Source organism: Saccoglossus kowalevskii, chromosome 17, assembly GCF_978046115.1.
Source record: "Saccoglossus kowalevskii chromosome 17, keSacKowa6.1, whole genome shotgun sequence".
Taxonomy (NCBI): Eukaryota; Metazoa; Hemichordata; class Enteropneusta; family Harrimaniidae; genus Saccoglossus; species Saccoglossus kowalevskii.
In genome coordinates this window covers 14,513,113-14,530,660 of record NC_140657.1, presented here as the reverse complement: position 1 = coordinate 14,530,660, position 17,548 = coordinate 14,513,113, and the positions used below count along the sequence as shown (strand labels likewise).

Genomic DNA, 17,548 nt, shown 5'->3' with positions numbered 1-17,548 from the left:
TTTTAACAATATTTAACCGAACTAATTTTTGAGATATGGCGAAACTTTTTTCCCTATAAATAAAAACAAAACAATTATTATTATTTGTTTGTGCGAAAAGTAGTTCGGTGACCATACTTTTTATGGACTTTGCTAGCAACAGCATAAAACAAAACCATACATACAAGGAAGTCTGGCGACATGTTTAAATGAAGCTAATTGCCTTATAACAACGTCTTCTTGTGTTACATGTACATGTACTTGAAACTTACTTGAAATGAGTTGATCACCTTCCAACAGACTCGGAGTTGGCCATCCATGTGCGTTGTATACAAACGCGTGATTTACCACTCGATCAATACACCTTAGAGGCGAATGGCCGCCAGAATCTCGTGGAGCGCGAGAGAAACACGTGACTTGTCCGCGTCAGCTATCCTACGGCTGTTACAATAACTCCGTTCGGATTCATGGTTTTCATGTTTGTTACAGCATGTTTGTTTGTTTTTGCTGAGTTGTAAATCATTTTGTAAACAATTACACACATTAATTATTATCATAATGACATGTATTAATTGAGTTTTCATTAGATTTCATACGTATGTAATCTGAAAGCAATCATTAGCAATCCACTAATGATAATTGAACCTATCATGAATGTATAGACATGTTTTCTAAAGTCTAAGATAGGACAGACTTCTTGCAATCCGGACGGAGTTTTTACAGTGTCTGTAAATACCCTGGTTACATAAATCAATGGAACGATCACCGGACGGTGGAACGATGGATGCGTCGGTGGGAGAGAATGAAACTCTATTTAAGGGACCATAAACAAGTCTCGTGGTTCTCTCATCCTCAACGAGAACTCGGCGGCCGTTTGTCCCTATTAAAGGTCCGCTCAACAGCTTGTCGACTCGTTTAAAAACACAAGGTCACCGGTCCAAACAGCGATACTATTTTTCGAATGTGAGATGTTCTTCAAATTAAACATACACCTGTCAAGTTATGTTATATACGATTAGATACGGGTATTCGACGCATGCTAACTTTCGATAACTAACAGAATTGCTCCGCGTAGCCCGATGTTTTTTCTTTCTTTCTTATTTGCAAACTTGTCAACTAAAATCGATGAGGCACCCACAGCTGAACTCTAAGCAAACATACACATAAATCATCACTATCCACGTGGTGGTATTGTTGACCCCATTGTAAATAAAAACCACTATGACTTCTCAAGTGCTAACGGAAGTTTAAACTGGCCCCCGAAAAGCTAAGTATATGTACTTTAAAATAATGTCTGTGGGTTTTTTAAACAACCCTTGTTGTCGTGGATTGTGTTTACATGATAGTGTTGTTTATTTCACATGATGATTGATATCAATGACTAGAAATCCATACGGACCCTAGGAGATAACGATCGCTACACCGCATCCAGTTACTTACCACAACTCCGTCAACTACAACAGAGGCTACCTTGTAACTCTTTTGCCATGCGCATTCCAAAACAGATTTTTCTTCTCACCGTATTAGAAGCAATCTGGCATACATACACTTGTAGGCTGAATTCCGACGTCAACTTCACCACTAACCGACTGCGTTAGGAATTCACAAAAGCGGTAGTTAATCCCAAAACTTGGGAATTTTCACCCAAAATGTTAAATTGAATTGGTGGAAATTTCTTTGCCAGAGGTGTGTGCTTTTGTAATAAGATTTAGTTGCGGGTATCGCACTACATGCCGTTACTTGCCTCTCATGTTACTTGGGTATGAACCAATACAAGGCATTTGTTTCACGGACCATTTGACGAAATAGACACCCAGACCTTTTTTAGCTGTTAGTAAAAAAAGAATTTGCATTCTCCGTCTCACAGGCCGGGTGAAGCAACATTGCGTAAAACGTGACCCTCTCTGCTCGCATACACTGAGCTTAGTTGGTTGGCCACTAAGCGGCGACTTCACTTTAACGCTATGTTTCTGGCAGTCCCCGTCCCGAGACCGGGCCATTTACACCAGAGCTCATGCAACTCGGGGGATTAGGGGATTGGTCGACAGAATGGGGAAGCATGTCCGACATTGCAGGTGAGAACTTTGCGTCCGTGCGTGCGTGCGTACGTATGAGCTTGTTCAGTTTATATTTGAGTTGTCGAAACTTATGCTACGCCGTGGTGTAGTATGTGTCCATAATCCATCCATTTTACACGTACACCCGGACTTTTATAAACGCTGTCTTACTACTGTCTTACTACCGCTACTCGGTTAATAACTACTTCTAGCGGTACCACAGCGATAATACATCATGTATTGAACATATCCGCCGGCTTTTCAGTTATAATCCACGGCCACTGTTAAGTTATTCAGAAGGTCATGGTCAGACAACGTTCCCCGCGAGGTTTGACCACACTGCGTGACCGGGATTAACTAAAGCTCTTCGATGACTCCCACCTTCTCATACTAGTGTTTTCGCGGCATTCTCCCATGTAGGTATGTTTCATGTTAAAGGGCCTCGTCGAAAAACTGAATCCATGGGCGATTTTGTATACTACGACAAACCAACATGCGCTTAGAGCTATATTGTGCATCAAAATAAAGCACATTTTAACGCAGTTTCAGTCGTGAATTTTCCCTAATTAGGTAGATGAACAGTCTCTCCCTGAGACCTGTTTAATTAGTAGTCGTCTGTGCAAGAATGATGTCACGAAGAGGTCGGAGGTGAGCTCAACGGGAATATTCGGTTCAAAGGTCAATGGAGCGCAAACAAAACATATACCATTATGTCATTAATTATTTCGAGTATATTTGTTAAGATTGCGATTACATAAGACAAGTTATCACGCACCATACAAGGTCTGGAAACACACTGCATATTATGCTTGAAACTTATCAGACTTGTATCTGTTTCACACCATCACATAACGTAAAGAGATTGGTTTTAACTGATCTATGGTGCTCCAGTCAATCCCCGTCACATTAATCAGTTTTAATGAACATGGGCGACGACTCAGTACAGACGACCGGATGTGCCGTGCAGTAAAACATGCATAATGATGGTCACAACAGTCATCAGTCATGCATCCCTTTTCGCTGCGTACGATGTGGCACGTTTGAAAACCTTTCGACGATAGAAAAAAAATGAATATTATATCGTACTCACATCTACGTAGTCAATATTATATCATTTCATTTCATCCAATATCATATCATATCATATCATTTCATATCATTTTATATCATACCTTATCATATCATATATTCTCCAAATTGCTTTTAATCGGCTGCCATACATGCCGAAGTATGAACAGTTGCTACCCCGTCTTCTCATATCATATCTTATCATTTCATATCATATCATTTTATATCATACCTTATCATATCATATCATATCATATCATATCATATCATATCCTATATTCTCCAAACTGCTTTTAATCGGCTGCCATACATGCCGAAGTATGAACAGTTGCTACCCCGTCTTCTCAAGGTGAATAGCTCCATGTTTTTGTGTTCAAACCTATATATCACATGTATGTATATTTATATATATTGTTTTTGTTATGTACGTAACATGGTAGGCATTAGAGTGTTACTACGTTCGTGTTCCATTGTCAATTTGACAGAAACTGATAGTGTAATAGTCTGTTTTCTCTGGCTATTACAGCTCGGATCAGATGTTAGAACGGTTTATTGTTCCCACGCCAGTACCGCACATCGCTCAGTTTATTGCCATGTTTATAATGTAAAACAAATAAACGTGGTGTACTTTTACATGCTCGGAAGCCAGCAGTTAAACGCATAAGGCACAACAATTTGCTCTGTGTATTTATGTAACGCAGCGGAACCCGTCTGTTATGCCTCACCAATGGACCTTGGACGTAAATGGCCGCCGGAATCTCGCTGAATGCGAGAACCACGAGATTTGTTCTTGTTCCTTTAAATAGTGTAATTCTGTCTCATCATCGAATTCGATGTTCCATAAACCAAGGTTATATGCAGACATGTTTGAAAATCATATTTCGAAAATGTTTTTATTTTGTGAAAAAATTTACTTTGGCGTTCGTGGGTTTCTAACCGTAATATCTCTCGCATCTACTGCCCGTCTAACCTACAACATTTTTTACATATTGTGTTTAGATTGCTACCGAAAATTGGCCGCAGAATAAATACAACATATAGAGTATAAAATCGCCATGTATCATGCAGTTTTTTACATTCTTACGTCGTAGCATAGTGAATATGTCTCACTTTTATTCCCAAATAAGCTTACACTGTACTATACATTGTTGGCCAGGGGAACATTGAGGGCAATGAAAGACGATTAGAAACCTTCATACGCCAACGCTAACTATTCCCACGTTTTACAATGCATTCTTATAATATTTTCTATATTTTTTTTCCAAACATGTTGATTCCAAAGTTACCGTCTATGTGAAATCAACAAAGTAACTATAGAGAAATAAATATAAATGTTTAAAAGTTGGAACAAAATATTGCAGTATAAAACAATCCAGCGGACTATTTTCCCATGATTTCACAAAGTATATGTATAATCCACGACTGTTAGAACATTGATTTATTCGTCACGGTGGCATATGTAACAACAAATGGACATCATTATTATCTTTTATTACAAACAAAAACGAAACGCCGTATGACTATTTTCAAGACGTGTTCATAGTACGTTATTGCTCATTCAATTGTGGATAACCGGAGATGATTGCAGATATACTCGATGATATGTTAGTCTTTGTGTTAGTTTGGTAGTCATAACATAATACGTTTCTACACGAAAAATACTAAAATAAAAACGCAGAAGGAAGTTCAGCTGATATTCAATTTAAAGGACGTTTTTCTTTTCTTGCAAACAACTTTCCGGGCCCACGTCGCGAATACGCAGATCATCCTTGCTCCGGCAAATGTCGTGTATTCGAGTTATTCGCGATGTATTGCAACAATGTTACTAATCTTAAATGAATGTGCGACATTCCACTTTTATTGCGCTGAAACTAAAACTAAAATTACATAAATACCACTAAGCGGGAGTGAAGATTAGCTAATAAATTGCCACGTTTACAACATATCAGCAGGTTAGCTGCAACGTTTATTTTCTTTTGGCAGGCTCACATATTCGTTGATCTATTAAATCTTGTTTATCTGACTTACAGCTGCCTTTGGGTTACATACAACTAGTCGGTGGTCTGTTGATACCGGCATTTGAAGTGTGGCTCCCCCACTGTTTTAGGTCAATTTGACCTGCCCAGTTGAGAAAACACAATATTCTCCAAGACCGCAAATTTAAGTTTATCTAAAATCCTTGCGATTGACCAGATTTTTTACAGTGTAGAAATGAGAGTTGTTTTATTATTGACCCAGAGTTCAATAGACTACTAACAGCTATTGAGTGTAAACAGTATGTGGACAATTTAGTTGGTGGATGAATACGTTTTTCGAATGACGAGATCGTTCGACTTCATCGTCATTTCCAGTCGATCATTACGTATTTAACGTTTTATGGAAAAAAAACTTTCACCGTTTCGCACGCTGTCGAGAAGCTACTAGTGATTCATTCTTCTTGCAAGTAAAACCCTCTTAATAGCTCACCGGGGGGCTTTTGGTCGTAGCTACTTCAGAACGCACCATTGAAACTTACGAAGTTCAACTTCCTCCCATTTGTCCCGGGAACACTGTCGTCGCCTTTTTTTCCATGCATCGCGGCCAGACTTAATGAAAAAAATATCAGCATTCTTAATTGTAATTAAATAGTCTGAATTAGTTCACGATAATGTTTCAATGATTCCGGCAATCATAGCTGTCCACTCGGCCTATATGAACCTCTTTCAACACACCACTTTGCACACAATAGCCACAACGTGAAATCTATACGTTAAGCGAAATCGTAGACATGGCGTTGCAATGTATCCAACTTTTGTGTGTTTGTCACCCACTTTGTGTGTTTGTATTGGTTTAGTAAGGGATACAAGACATTAGCTTAAATAGAACACCCACAATGTACGAACCGTACGGTTGCAGTCTGATCATACAACGATGCAGGTTGTTTGGCCCAATTTGAGTTTACATGTATTCAGGTAGGCTTAAATACAAATCACTTGTATCATTTCATCCTTTCTTGGTTTACCACCATGATCAGTGTATGGTCGAGATATCCTATCTCAAAGCCCAAAGTTGTTTGTCAATTAGAGTAAATGACAGGTAACACCAACAGTTTTAGTAACGTTGGCGAACAATGAAAAACAATTGTCCGATTTTACGACATTTATATTATGCTTTCATTTTGTGCTGTTTTCTTTTCACAAAACCCATATATAAAAATAATGTTAACTAACTTCTTTTCGGATAACGTCCATGAAAATGAAGACATGTGAGTAGGTTCATATTGCCTTTTATCGTGGTAAAAAAGGATTCATAGAAACTATTTTCTTCCAGTAAAACATGCAGTTATAATAACATTATACTATTGTTAGTCGTGAATTATTAACAATTACTAATAAGTAATATTTTGACGGTCTTGCTAGAAAAATACCTTATACTAGGAAAAGAACGCAGGAGCGTATGGTATTTGTCTGAATTAATAATTATGTAAATACCTTTAAAATAAAATACAATATCGCCCATATTAAATAATTTAAAACCAAATATAGAACGATGTTAGTATATTTACATGTTTTGAAATCTCAAATATTGTAGTTGAGGTATTCCAGTATTTTAATTAAATGTGCTGTCCGCTGTTGACGCATATTTCATATATAACCATTGCAAGATAACAATAAACATACTAATTAACATACTAATTAACATAGTTCTTGAACATACTGATTGCATTTGTTGTCAGTATACGACTTGAACCAAGTGACCATACAACCTATTGATTTTGTTTATAGAATGTGGGCTTCACTTGACCGAATGACATATTCTATAACTATAGGTAAAAATGTTTTTCAAGATCACTATATCAATGACCGCTTTTTTTTTGTTCCGTCAAAGACGCGCAAGCGAATTAACACAACAATTTACGACTCAGTAAAAAAGTGTGCGTCGGTGGCGCGCCGTGTCGTCTTCGAGGACATTGTGATCAGGGTGTGTCTTTCCTATAATCGTGAACTTTAAATAACAACTTGAATACTAGCAAACTATCATTGTATAACAGGGTCCCAAGTGTATACTAGTATTAACTATATATCATCATTATTGAACGGGTTCCCAAAAGTGTAAATGAATGCAGGGTACTCCCAAGCAGACAGAGAGTGCTAGACGGTATGAACTACTGTAAACTTTGTCTTTAGCTAGCATGTTATTTTAGCTAATCTGTAATTTCGCTAAATTCAAAATGTCACTAATTCAAAATAAATTATATTCTCACAATGAGATTGTTGACACTTTAGCTAAATTAAGATTCAGTTAATTTATGCATGGAGTCAAATTCGCTAAAATGGCGTGTAGGTATTACACTATTTATAATCATTATGAAGGTATATAAACTATGTAAAATCATTATTAGAGAGGGTCACCAAAAAGTATATGACAAATGTATTAATCCTGTTATAACCGAATTGTATTAATCTCTTTAATTTTTTAATAAACGCATGACTATTAAATACCTACAGTTGATACACATATATTTATTTGTTTATTTACAGAACTTTGCTGTTGATGCTTTCATTTGCTGGTACAATATTGTGCTTAGAATCGACGGATCTCAATAACGACAACGGTAATTTGTATATTCAATGTGTTCTGTGAAACGTGTGCACAGTCAATGCTACTGTAAAATAACTTATTTCAGCTGGAATTAATTTTTTTTCTGAAAATATCGATTGTCACTGATTTTTGACGAGTTGAATGTAAAATATAAGAAGGTATATTCGCTGGATTTTATTTTCACTGAATCATTCCTTCAGCGAAAATAGCTAAAATAAATTCAAAGGAAAATAAAGTATTTGACAGTAATATGTGCACACCAGCATGGTGCTATCACGTGCATATTCTGTGCCCACACAATTTATTGTACTGTAATAGACGATATGGCTAACGGTGCAGTGGTATGAATTGTGGATCTGAATTCAGGTGGAGACATCAAATATAAATGATGACGTCATCATGATGCTCAGATTAAGTAAACGTGATTGGTTGCACCTATATAACTTGCCAAATAAAGAAGGCTAGACATTCTCGGCGTCACTCGACGTGGAGTGCCTAAAAGTGTGAGTATAGCCCAGACATGTAAAATACTAGTAACACGTTGGTAAGACTAGATAGGAAAAGGCACACTGTGACTTATTTAAGGTTTGACAAAACAAATTCGACATATCAAAAACAAACTTGAAATACTGAAAATAAATCGCTGTTCTGATGATTCAACTTGAACTGTGGACCATCCTGAGCTTAAATGACAAATTTCTCCCATACCAAATTTCTTTATTCTTGTCATTTTGTGAAATTTTGAACTGTTTATATCTTATATGCTAGTGTTATCAAAATAGTGATATTTGTACTACATCGCCACTACCAGTCATTGAAAAATTAACATAATTATACTCTATATTTATTTATTATTATTATTATTATAACGAACATCGCGAATCGTGTAACAATTGTGACGTCCTTGTTTGCAACCTTCCAAAGAATGCGGTCATCTCGTTTAATATCGTTATGTGTCAGAGCTGCTTTAACAATATAGATGCCTGACGAAAGCTGACTACTTGCCTCAATCGACCTCCTGACCTGTGAAATATTATCACGTAACTGTACAGCCGCGAAACACGAAACAACTAATTAAACTTTCTGACGCAATAGACTTTACACGCTAATGATCATGACCACCGAGATCTCGTTGAGAGAGAGAGAGAATCACGAGACTTTTTTTTATCCTACAAATTTTATTTCCCGTCGACTGCGTGCACTATCGCGAGCAGTGAGCGCAATGGCGGGAGGGGTGGGGTGTATAACACTATTTGAGGGGCAGAAATACAAATCACGTGACTCTCTCGTCCCAACGTGATTTCGGCGTCCATTGGCGGCTAATATCTATTGGTACAGCATTATAAGCATTCTGATAATCGTGTTTTCAAAATATAGATATTAATATCAAGAACAAATTGCGGATAAAACATTGAAACATGCAAAGAAGAGTACAGGTGTAAATTTTAATTTAATTACAACAACATAAAACAGTGACCGCCGTTTTTTATTTGATTTTAGTTAATGGTGTCACATACTAGCCCAAAGTCACTAGATATTCGGAGGAAATTGACATAGAGTCCCGGTGTAGTGCATTCCTTCTAAAACTAGGAACGGGAATGCGCAACAACCATTGACGAAACATCTGGTACCTATAGTGAAAAATCGATTCCTAACAATCAATATAATCTATAGTTACCATGGATGCGCGCACGCCGAGTACACGTAGTCACAAATGCATTTGCTATAGCTTGTATCGCAAATAGTATTAGTGCTACCCACAAGGCTTTGCGAACACGCACCATATTAGTATCTTTTCTGATGACACAATCGGGAAAACAATAAGACAAACAAATCAAGGAGTCATAGAAGGAGAAATTATAAAATCAAGGCAACCCATATTAATGTGTTAATTCTTTATTTTGCATTTAGATTTTAATACTTCATGTCAATATGGCGACTGTGACAACGGCAACATTCCAATAGATACAGGTGATTCTGGAGATACGGAGAGAGACAATAGTACCATCACTGTGGTAACGGAAATATTGGTTGAAAGTCTATCTGAAGAAGAGTTTTACGAGCTGTTTTTGGAGCTTTGGGAAGATGGGCTCATCAAAGGAGAGAAAGGAGACCCCGGTCCACCAGTAAGTCCAAAATATTGGCTAGGGTGAATGACCTTGACATGAAATTCCCATGGCTGTTCCTATGTCACTCTGATTAAAAAAAGACGTGTTACACGAGTTTGTGTGCCGTCTGACTGACTAGTTCCCATTATATTTTTCGTTCGCAAGATTTTTTTCGGAGTAAATTACTCATCCCATCAGAGAACGAATATACCTACAGCGCAACTTGAATACGGCGCTTTGGTGTTTAACATGGACGTTCGAAATTGGGAGATTTGTACAACTAATAAAAGCTGAATCAAAATGAGAAAAATATACAAATAGAAAGATCTTATATTAATCAGATTCTACTTGTGCAAATTATCATTAAGATTTTGCACTAACTAACCCTATCATGTCTGATATATTGTGTTGGGTACACCCATAACAAATGACGGATTCTTGCGATATATCATACGTTCTGCCTGTTGTCATTATTGCACCACTTCCTGTTATCCATCGTGTCTAATAATATCGTGTGTTGTACGAGATGTCACGAAGTGTGTAATACAACATAGTGTGTGCAATATATCGTACGCAGGGTATGATGTCAGTTGTCGTAATAGTACTGCCTGTCATGTCTTAAGTCATGCGGGATATCCTGTTTGTGTCGGCACGTGGAATCCCACTATGACCTTTTAAATATTCAAACGTATATTTGGACTTATTGTATGCCCTGACCCTGCCCCTGCTACCTTGGTTGCAATCGCCTTATATGTTCAGAACATACTTATGTCTGGCATTTAAGTAGGACCGTGACCGACCTTTATTTTTTGTGGCATGCTGGAGTTAAATTAATTTTTAATTACCCACCACCACCACGTAATGTATGTCATTTCTAGTGTCAGACAACTAGTCAGCTGTACAGCTATCACATTCTCGGGGCATCATCGTGGATTCTTTTCTGAAATATATTGTTGCCATGGAAGTAAGTTCCATTTTACTGTTTTCATTTCTATCAATCTCTTACTTTTACAGGGATACCCTGGAGTACCAGGTCTTCCAGGAAAACGTGGCAAACGTGGCGCAAAGGTAAATAAAACATAAATTAGAAAGAACACTTCATTCATTCATTCATGCATTTCATTCATTCATTCATTCATTCATTCATTCATTCATTCATTCATTCATTCATTCATTCATTCATTCCTTTCATTCATTCATTCATTCATTCATTCATTCAGTATCAACATTTTTATTTAAGGATACAGTAGAGTTATCATACTATAAAAAGTGGAAACTTTTGCATAGAGAAAAGTGTTTTGATCCATAACAAAATAAATATTTTCTTGAAGCCTTTGTTCCTGGCTTTTTGAGAAAAAAAAATCGTCTACGATATGTCACCAAGAATTAGTCACGTGACCGTTAGACCGTGAATTAGTCCGTCGTTAAGGGATTATGTAAATTACGCAACAAGTGAAAGTTATTATTTGCCGCGCTCCACACCTTTATCTCAAAAACAAAGTGCACAGTTTCCCGTTGACAAAATTATGATCCCAATAACTTTACAAAAGTTATAACTCTTCATTAACAAAAAAAGCAAAATTCACAAAATTACCTTTGCCGCACTTAATTGATAAATAGAAATAGGCAAGAACAAAATGCATTAGACGACTAACGTGATTAGATTACAACTCACGGTCACGGTCAAATTCACAAAGATAAAATATATAAACCAATCAAGGCATCAACCGAGAAGCGACGTCATTACCTCAAATACCCGCAAATCAATTAATTTAAAGTATTGATCAAACTACTTGTCGCAACTATGCGCTGATTTTGTCACGTTTGGTTACTTGACATATGGCGTCTTAAAGTTTGTGAATTAGCAATTTTGGCACAGTGAACATTGATATTAGCCGACTGATTGTTACTGATAGTATTTACGTCTTGATTAGGAAATGTTACTAACATTATAACAGACATGCCCGCCATACTGCGCGTGAAACAGATCAGGTGTGTACAACGTGCGCGGGCGATAACAACAATTCCAACTGTGTTTTGTTTTTGTTTTGTTTTTGTTTTTTTGGTGACTTGTTTTCAATCATAAGGTAGTTTATTTCCCCAGGAAAGCCACGTCGAGAATATTTCAACGCCAGGGCTGTTTTAGTTTACGTATTTGTTTGTCCGAATCGAACATCTTCGTGAATAATTAATTAATTACTAGTACATTACGTAATACTCGGCGACGTCATTTGAAGCAAAATTTATTAAATTCTGATTCACGATGGTCACATCATGCATGTCCCCGCTGAATTTTCTACATAACTTAAATTTGCTTGTTTTGTTTCTGAGAAATGTATGTACAAGTACAGTAAGTTGAAAGTGTCACGTCTGAGTGGCTTTCAATTAGCATTTTGTTTAGTTTATCCTCGGGGGCGGAGCTACGTCACAGACGTTCTACGTTGCTAAGACGCGCACCACTGTACCACGTATTTCTATGGGCTTTGTGCGCGCTGCTGTGGAACGCCGGTGGAGCCGGTGAAAACTCGAGAAAACAACACAAACTCAACTTTGAAGTAATCCTGAACAACCAAATTCATATATGTTACACACGTAGGGCTAATCTTGTTACGCTGTTCAGGGGACTCTCAATAACCATCGCAAAGTACCGTTTTCTGCGAGTTTTTGGTCTTTGTTTTCACCGAGAGGGTTGCCAGGCGGTAGAAAATGCCCGGATGTCCACCCTCGTGGATAGAAAAACATATGAGGTATTCGATAAAAATGTGTTCGATACTCTACTGAGAGGGGTGAATGTCAATGTCAACTTATTGAACATGCTCATTTGCATTTTTCAATCATTAACTTTCATTTTCCGTAAGAACTGATAAGTCTTTGCTTGAACTTGGTTAAACGTAATCATATTTTGAAACGTATTGAGAGTAACGGGACTGCAATATTAATAAACGCATTTGCATATCAATGAACTCATTTGCAAGTTTAATTTATTTTTTCTCATTTCATATGATCCTCACACTTATCTTTTTCTTTGCATGGCGGTGTCTATAATTCTCTACTTGCTCATGTTTGATCAACATTGTTAATGTTGCTTAGCTACGTACTTTCTTCAAATGAGCCCAGGTTATAAAGTTCTAACACGTATATCTTCCATGCCTACCCTGAATCAGATTGTTCTAATTGTGTGCATTCTAAACAGTGGAGCTATATCCGACAGGCTCTATGTTTTAGAATAAATAAGTATCTCAGTCATTGATACAAACAAATACACCACAAGGAATGTCGCTTTAGCTTTTCTTAATATACATCCCCTATTTACTCTTAACCATAAGGGGCTACACGGCCATCGTGGAAGAAGGGGACGACCTGGACCTGATGGCGATAAGGTGAGGCGTACTTTGTACTATATACTAGTATACCATACATATGGTGTCATATAATCTTGATAATCTGCATAACATATTTTAAAGATGCAGTGTTGGTGAGATCATGTACATTTTAATATCGCTGTGTCATACAGAATGTGAGTATGGATACAATGAATTATGATTTATCTATTCTAAAAACGCAGTCCTTGTATTCGTTCGATGACACAATGAAATTCTTTTTTACGCATGCGCGTTATTTTTTTTATGGTACGTGCATGAGCAATCGTTGCGCATTCGTATAAGTGTTTCTTTTTTCTTTTTGAATCAAGGAAATACTATACAATATGCTACTGTAACAATAGCAGATTACGATAAGTCATAATTAAATTTGTTTTCCGAATTGCCGTATTAAAATGCCCATATTGCATTTTCAAATAACGCATTGTGAAACGAGACATAAATCGCCATTCGTTTGACGTGTCATGACACCGTGTTACGTATTTGTGACATCACAAACTATTTCGTGATTTGGGCGCCTATCCTATGTTAAACGTCACTGAGTCGCATCGATCGTATCAGTTGATGACTGAATATACATTTTCATCGAATAATATATATAAAAAAACGACACGTTACTGATGTCAAGAGAGACAAAGTAACAAATGTATCCGGGAAGTCATTAGTTAGGGCCATCTTATGGTACAATGAGAACCCATATCTATTTATCTCTTCCATTCTGTAAAAGTTATTGCAACCCGAGTTCTTCTTTTGAAGTGTGTGACCCGTTGATGACATTCTATGGCTACCTTGTGGAATTTTAATGCGAGGTTAAACGTCAAATCGCACTAACACTGTGGTAATTTTGTCGAAAATGTAATCTTTGTTTTCTCTTGTCTCATTTAACAGGGCGAGCGTGGTAATTCAGGTACCCATGGTAGTCACGGATTTACTGGTCAAAAGGTAGCTAATGCGTATTACCGGAACGTTTGAGTTTGCGCAACTGTTCTATACACACCAAACTGTACACATGTATGTTTTTCGAATTACCGTGCTTTAACGCCAGTCAGACACCACAGAGACTGAAACTTAAGATCCCCGGTACGACAGGGGAATCTTCAGGATGCAGATTATTCTTGTATGAGAGCGTTAATAAGTCATCCCGGGGGATCCTACATTTCTGATAGGAATCACGTTTTGTGAGAATCGTTGTATTTCAGCTTATCGGTTTAACCCGTTAGATTCCCCAAAGCATGTCTTAATACTTACATGATGAAAAACAGATGGTCTGTACAATATCGTTATTTTGGTTGTGCTAAACACGTGTGTTTTTGTTTCGGACCCTCAAAAGAAAATATAAAATCGTGTATTATCTAAGGAGACCTCCCCAACACATTTTTTGATTTATCAACATCGGGGTTATGACGTGGGCTTTCATACTCCCGACCGAATGTATCATTGTTATCGAAATACCTACATTTCGCATCTCTGTTTCCAGGGGGGCACTTAGATTACTTAGAAGTGTGGTAAAGACAGGAATTATAACAAGGTGAATTGAAGTGAAGTGGTGGCCAACTTTCGATAGGAGGGTTAAAGCACTGAGCAAGTCGGGTCACGATTAGCATAAGTGTCACAATACCATGTACTCCGTAACGATGAAATATGTTAATGTTCTTGACAGGGCCCGTATTATGATAATTGCAATCTGCACTGGTTTTATATTAAAACACAAATAATAATAATAATAATAATAATAATAATAATAATTGAAACATAATTTTAAAACACTCATATTATTTTAATATTTCGCGTTGTTGTTTACACACAGGGGAACATGGGATACACGGGACCTATGGGACCTGAAGGTGAGATGGGATCTCCGGTAAGTCGTTACTTTCCTCCAATCACGTACATTTGATATCATCTACATTTAGTCACACTTGAGTTCATACGCGTTGTTTACATGTACATGGTTACATTAACAACAATTGCTGCGAGCATTCTGAATCGTAAAAAGGGTAAAAATGCTAAAAATCAAAATTAACAACTAGATCTTCATTTTCTCAATAGGGTGAGGATGGTAAACCAGGCTTACCGGGACCCAAGGGCGAACAAGTAAGTGCACGTATTCTTGTGGTAATAATATGAGGTTATTACGAGGATGCACGAAGTATGCATGAAGACAGTACAGCAGTAGTATCGACCGACTGACGCGCAGCGGAGGCCGATGCGACGGCGTACTGTCTGAGTGCATACTTTGAGGCATCCTCGTAATAACCTTATTATTATACATCTTTTCCTTCTAAGGATACATCATGGGAATGCCAAAATCCAAAAAGTTTAGAACAGAATCAGCGAACTTCTTTGTGTGGAGTCCGGTCAAACCCTGGTGGCAGCCATGTTTTTATTATTAGAGGACGCTTACGCGCGTAATTAATCCATATTTGGAATTCGCATTTCTATGGTAGGATGAAATCACCCCGTAAAATACCGCACAATTACGGCACGCTGTAACTTATGGCATTACGGTGACAGATGTTTAATAATGAATTATATGTGTCGCAGCCAATGAAAGAATACGAATATTTTTTTTATCTATTTGTGTTGTTAGGGTTTGCCAGGTCAAAAGGGACTGCAAGGGGGCACTGGCCCGATAGGAAGACAGGTATGTATTTTGTAACGAAAATTGAATGTATGAATGACATCGTGACAGTTAAAACACATTTTCTCTCAAAATCTACTTCTCTATATTGAACATTCACGCAATTGTCGTTGTATCTTGTACGTGACATATTGCATGTGAGTACATGCTATTTTATAAGAAAAACACTTTCAAGTTGTGTTCTTCTACAATTTTAGACAAGTGGATTAATTAAAGTGATTAAATTAATTACAAAACATCGCCTTTTCTTTGCCCATGTGCTGAAATAAACAAATGTTCGTATTTGTGTATCCTTTGTGTTTATTGACAATACTTAGTTTGCCCATATGCGTATTGGTGTAACGTTTTTTCCGCATATTGAATAACTTGAAACAGCCTTCGGTGGTTGATCAGAAATAGAACCCATATAGAATTAATGCCTGGTTATTTATGAAAATCATCAACCAATAGATGATTTGACGAAACCTTAAAAAAAACTATAATTATGTTAACAACCCAATTAGATTACAACATGTACAGAATTTACACTCATTCCCAAAAGCCTACTAAACATATAATATCTATTCTTAGGGTCCTCCCGGTGCAATAGGCCATCCAGGGCGAGTTGGAGAAACGGTGAGTACATTTGCACAGGCACATGTAGCGTAGGTTTACAACATTAATTTGAGTGTGTGTAGTGATAAGTCAATTTGTTGATTAAGTTAAGTATAAGGCGGTACAATCTTCTTATACTGGTACATGCACACTCAAATTAACAATTACGTATTCAGTTAATAACTAGTTAAGTAATCGAAATAGGCGATTTTCTGTACAATTGCGAGATCTCGCGAGATGCATGAAAGACGCGCGCCGAACGTCTGCCTTAAAAACCGAACGATTTGATTTTGAACTAGAATTTCTTTATTTCGTAGCTTACATTGACCGGCCGATCTTCGACAGAGGAATATTACTTCCGAATACCCTTACTTAATCGAAATTGCCTATCATCAAATGTGGACAGCACATTATTAAGCATGGAAATGTTCCCGAAATACTTTCGCGTTTGTCGAATCCCACGCGATGTTTGACGCCACTACGACGCTATGACCTTTGTTTGTCCTGTTTTTACGTTCGATTTCACGCATAACGCGTGATTCTCGCAGTGAACGGAAAATGGTCTATTGCAAAACATTATTTGCCAATTCTCGGAGATGGCCATAAATATGACATTTCCAATATTCTGTTTTTTTTTATTTTTCACGATCAATTTGTAGTTCAATGTCAGTGGTCTACTGTCTCCCATTGAACGCACGTCAAGCAGAATTTGTACTGTACTGTACTGTACTGTACTGTGCACCAAAGTTTACTTCAGCGGTGTTTTTTCTGTACGTATACGAGAAGAAAACATTTTAACATGAAGTTTAAATAAAGATGCATGAAGATGTGCTGTACCTTCAGAAGTTACAGCTCCGAAGACTTCCAGCTGTGTGCTAATTTTTACTTGTCTAACTGACAGGCACAACATTCGAACAACCATGGCAAATCGCCTCGCTACTGTAACAGGCGATCACTTAATTACAGAGCACTCGAACTAACATATTTAATTATTCCGACAGGGTGCAATTGGACTTATGGGACTGAAAGGAGATGAAGGGCCCAAAGGACCAAAAGTAAGTCAGGACATGTCATCGTAAGCCATCTAATCATCCCCGTATACATTCACGTTATAATAGTAACATATGATTGGTTCATTGA

At 37.3% G+C, this 17,548-nt stretch overlaps 1 protein-coding gene across 1 annotated transcript in view; it reads left to right on the top strand.

The window, feature by feature from the left end:
* Positions 1 to 1,945: 1,945 nt before the first annotated feature.
* Positions 1,946 to 17,548, top strand: part of LOC102810048 (uncharacterized) — a 30,969-nt gene continuing 15,366 nt past the window's right edge. Inside the window, exons 1-11 of the mRNA XM_085491894.1 lie at positions 1,946 to 2,054; positions 7,625 to 7,698; positions 9,597 to 9,811; positions 10,808 to 10,861; positions 13,120 to 13,173; positions 14,062 to 14,115; positions 14,981 to 15,034; positions 15,223 to 15,267; positions 15,764 to 15,817; positions 16,385 to 16,429; positions 17,410 to 17,463. Of these exons, the coding sequence (XP_085348020.1) occupies positions 2,029 to 2,054; positions 7,625 to 7,698; positions 9,597 to 9,811; positions 10,808 to 10,861; positions 13,120 to 13,173; positions 14,062 to 14,115; positions 14,981 to 15,034; positions 15,223 to 15,267; positions 15,764 to 15,817; positions 16,385 to 16,429; positions 17,410 to 17,463 (729 nt within the window). The 5' untranslated portion in view covers positions 1,946 to 2,028. The remainder of the gene's footprint in view (positions 2,055 to 7,624; positions 7,699 to 9,596; positions 9,812 to 10,807; positions 10,862 to 13,119; positions 13,174 to 14,061; positions 14,116 to 14,980; positions 15,035 to 15,222; positions 15,268 to 15,763; positions 15,818 to 16,384; positions 16,430 to 17,409; positions 17,464 to 17,548) is intronic.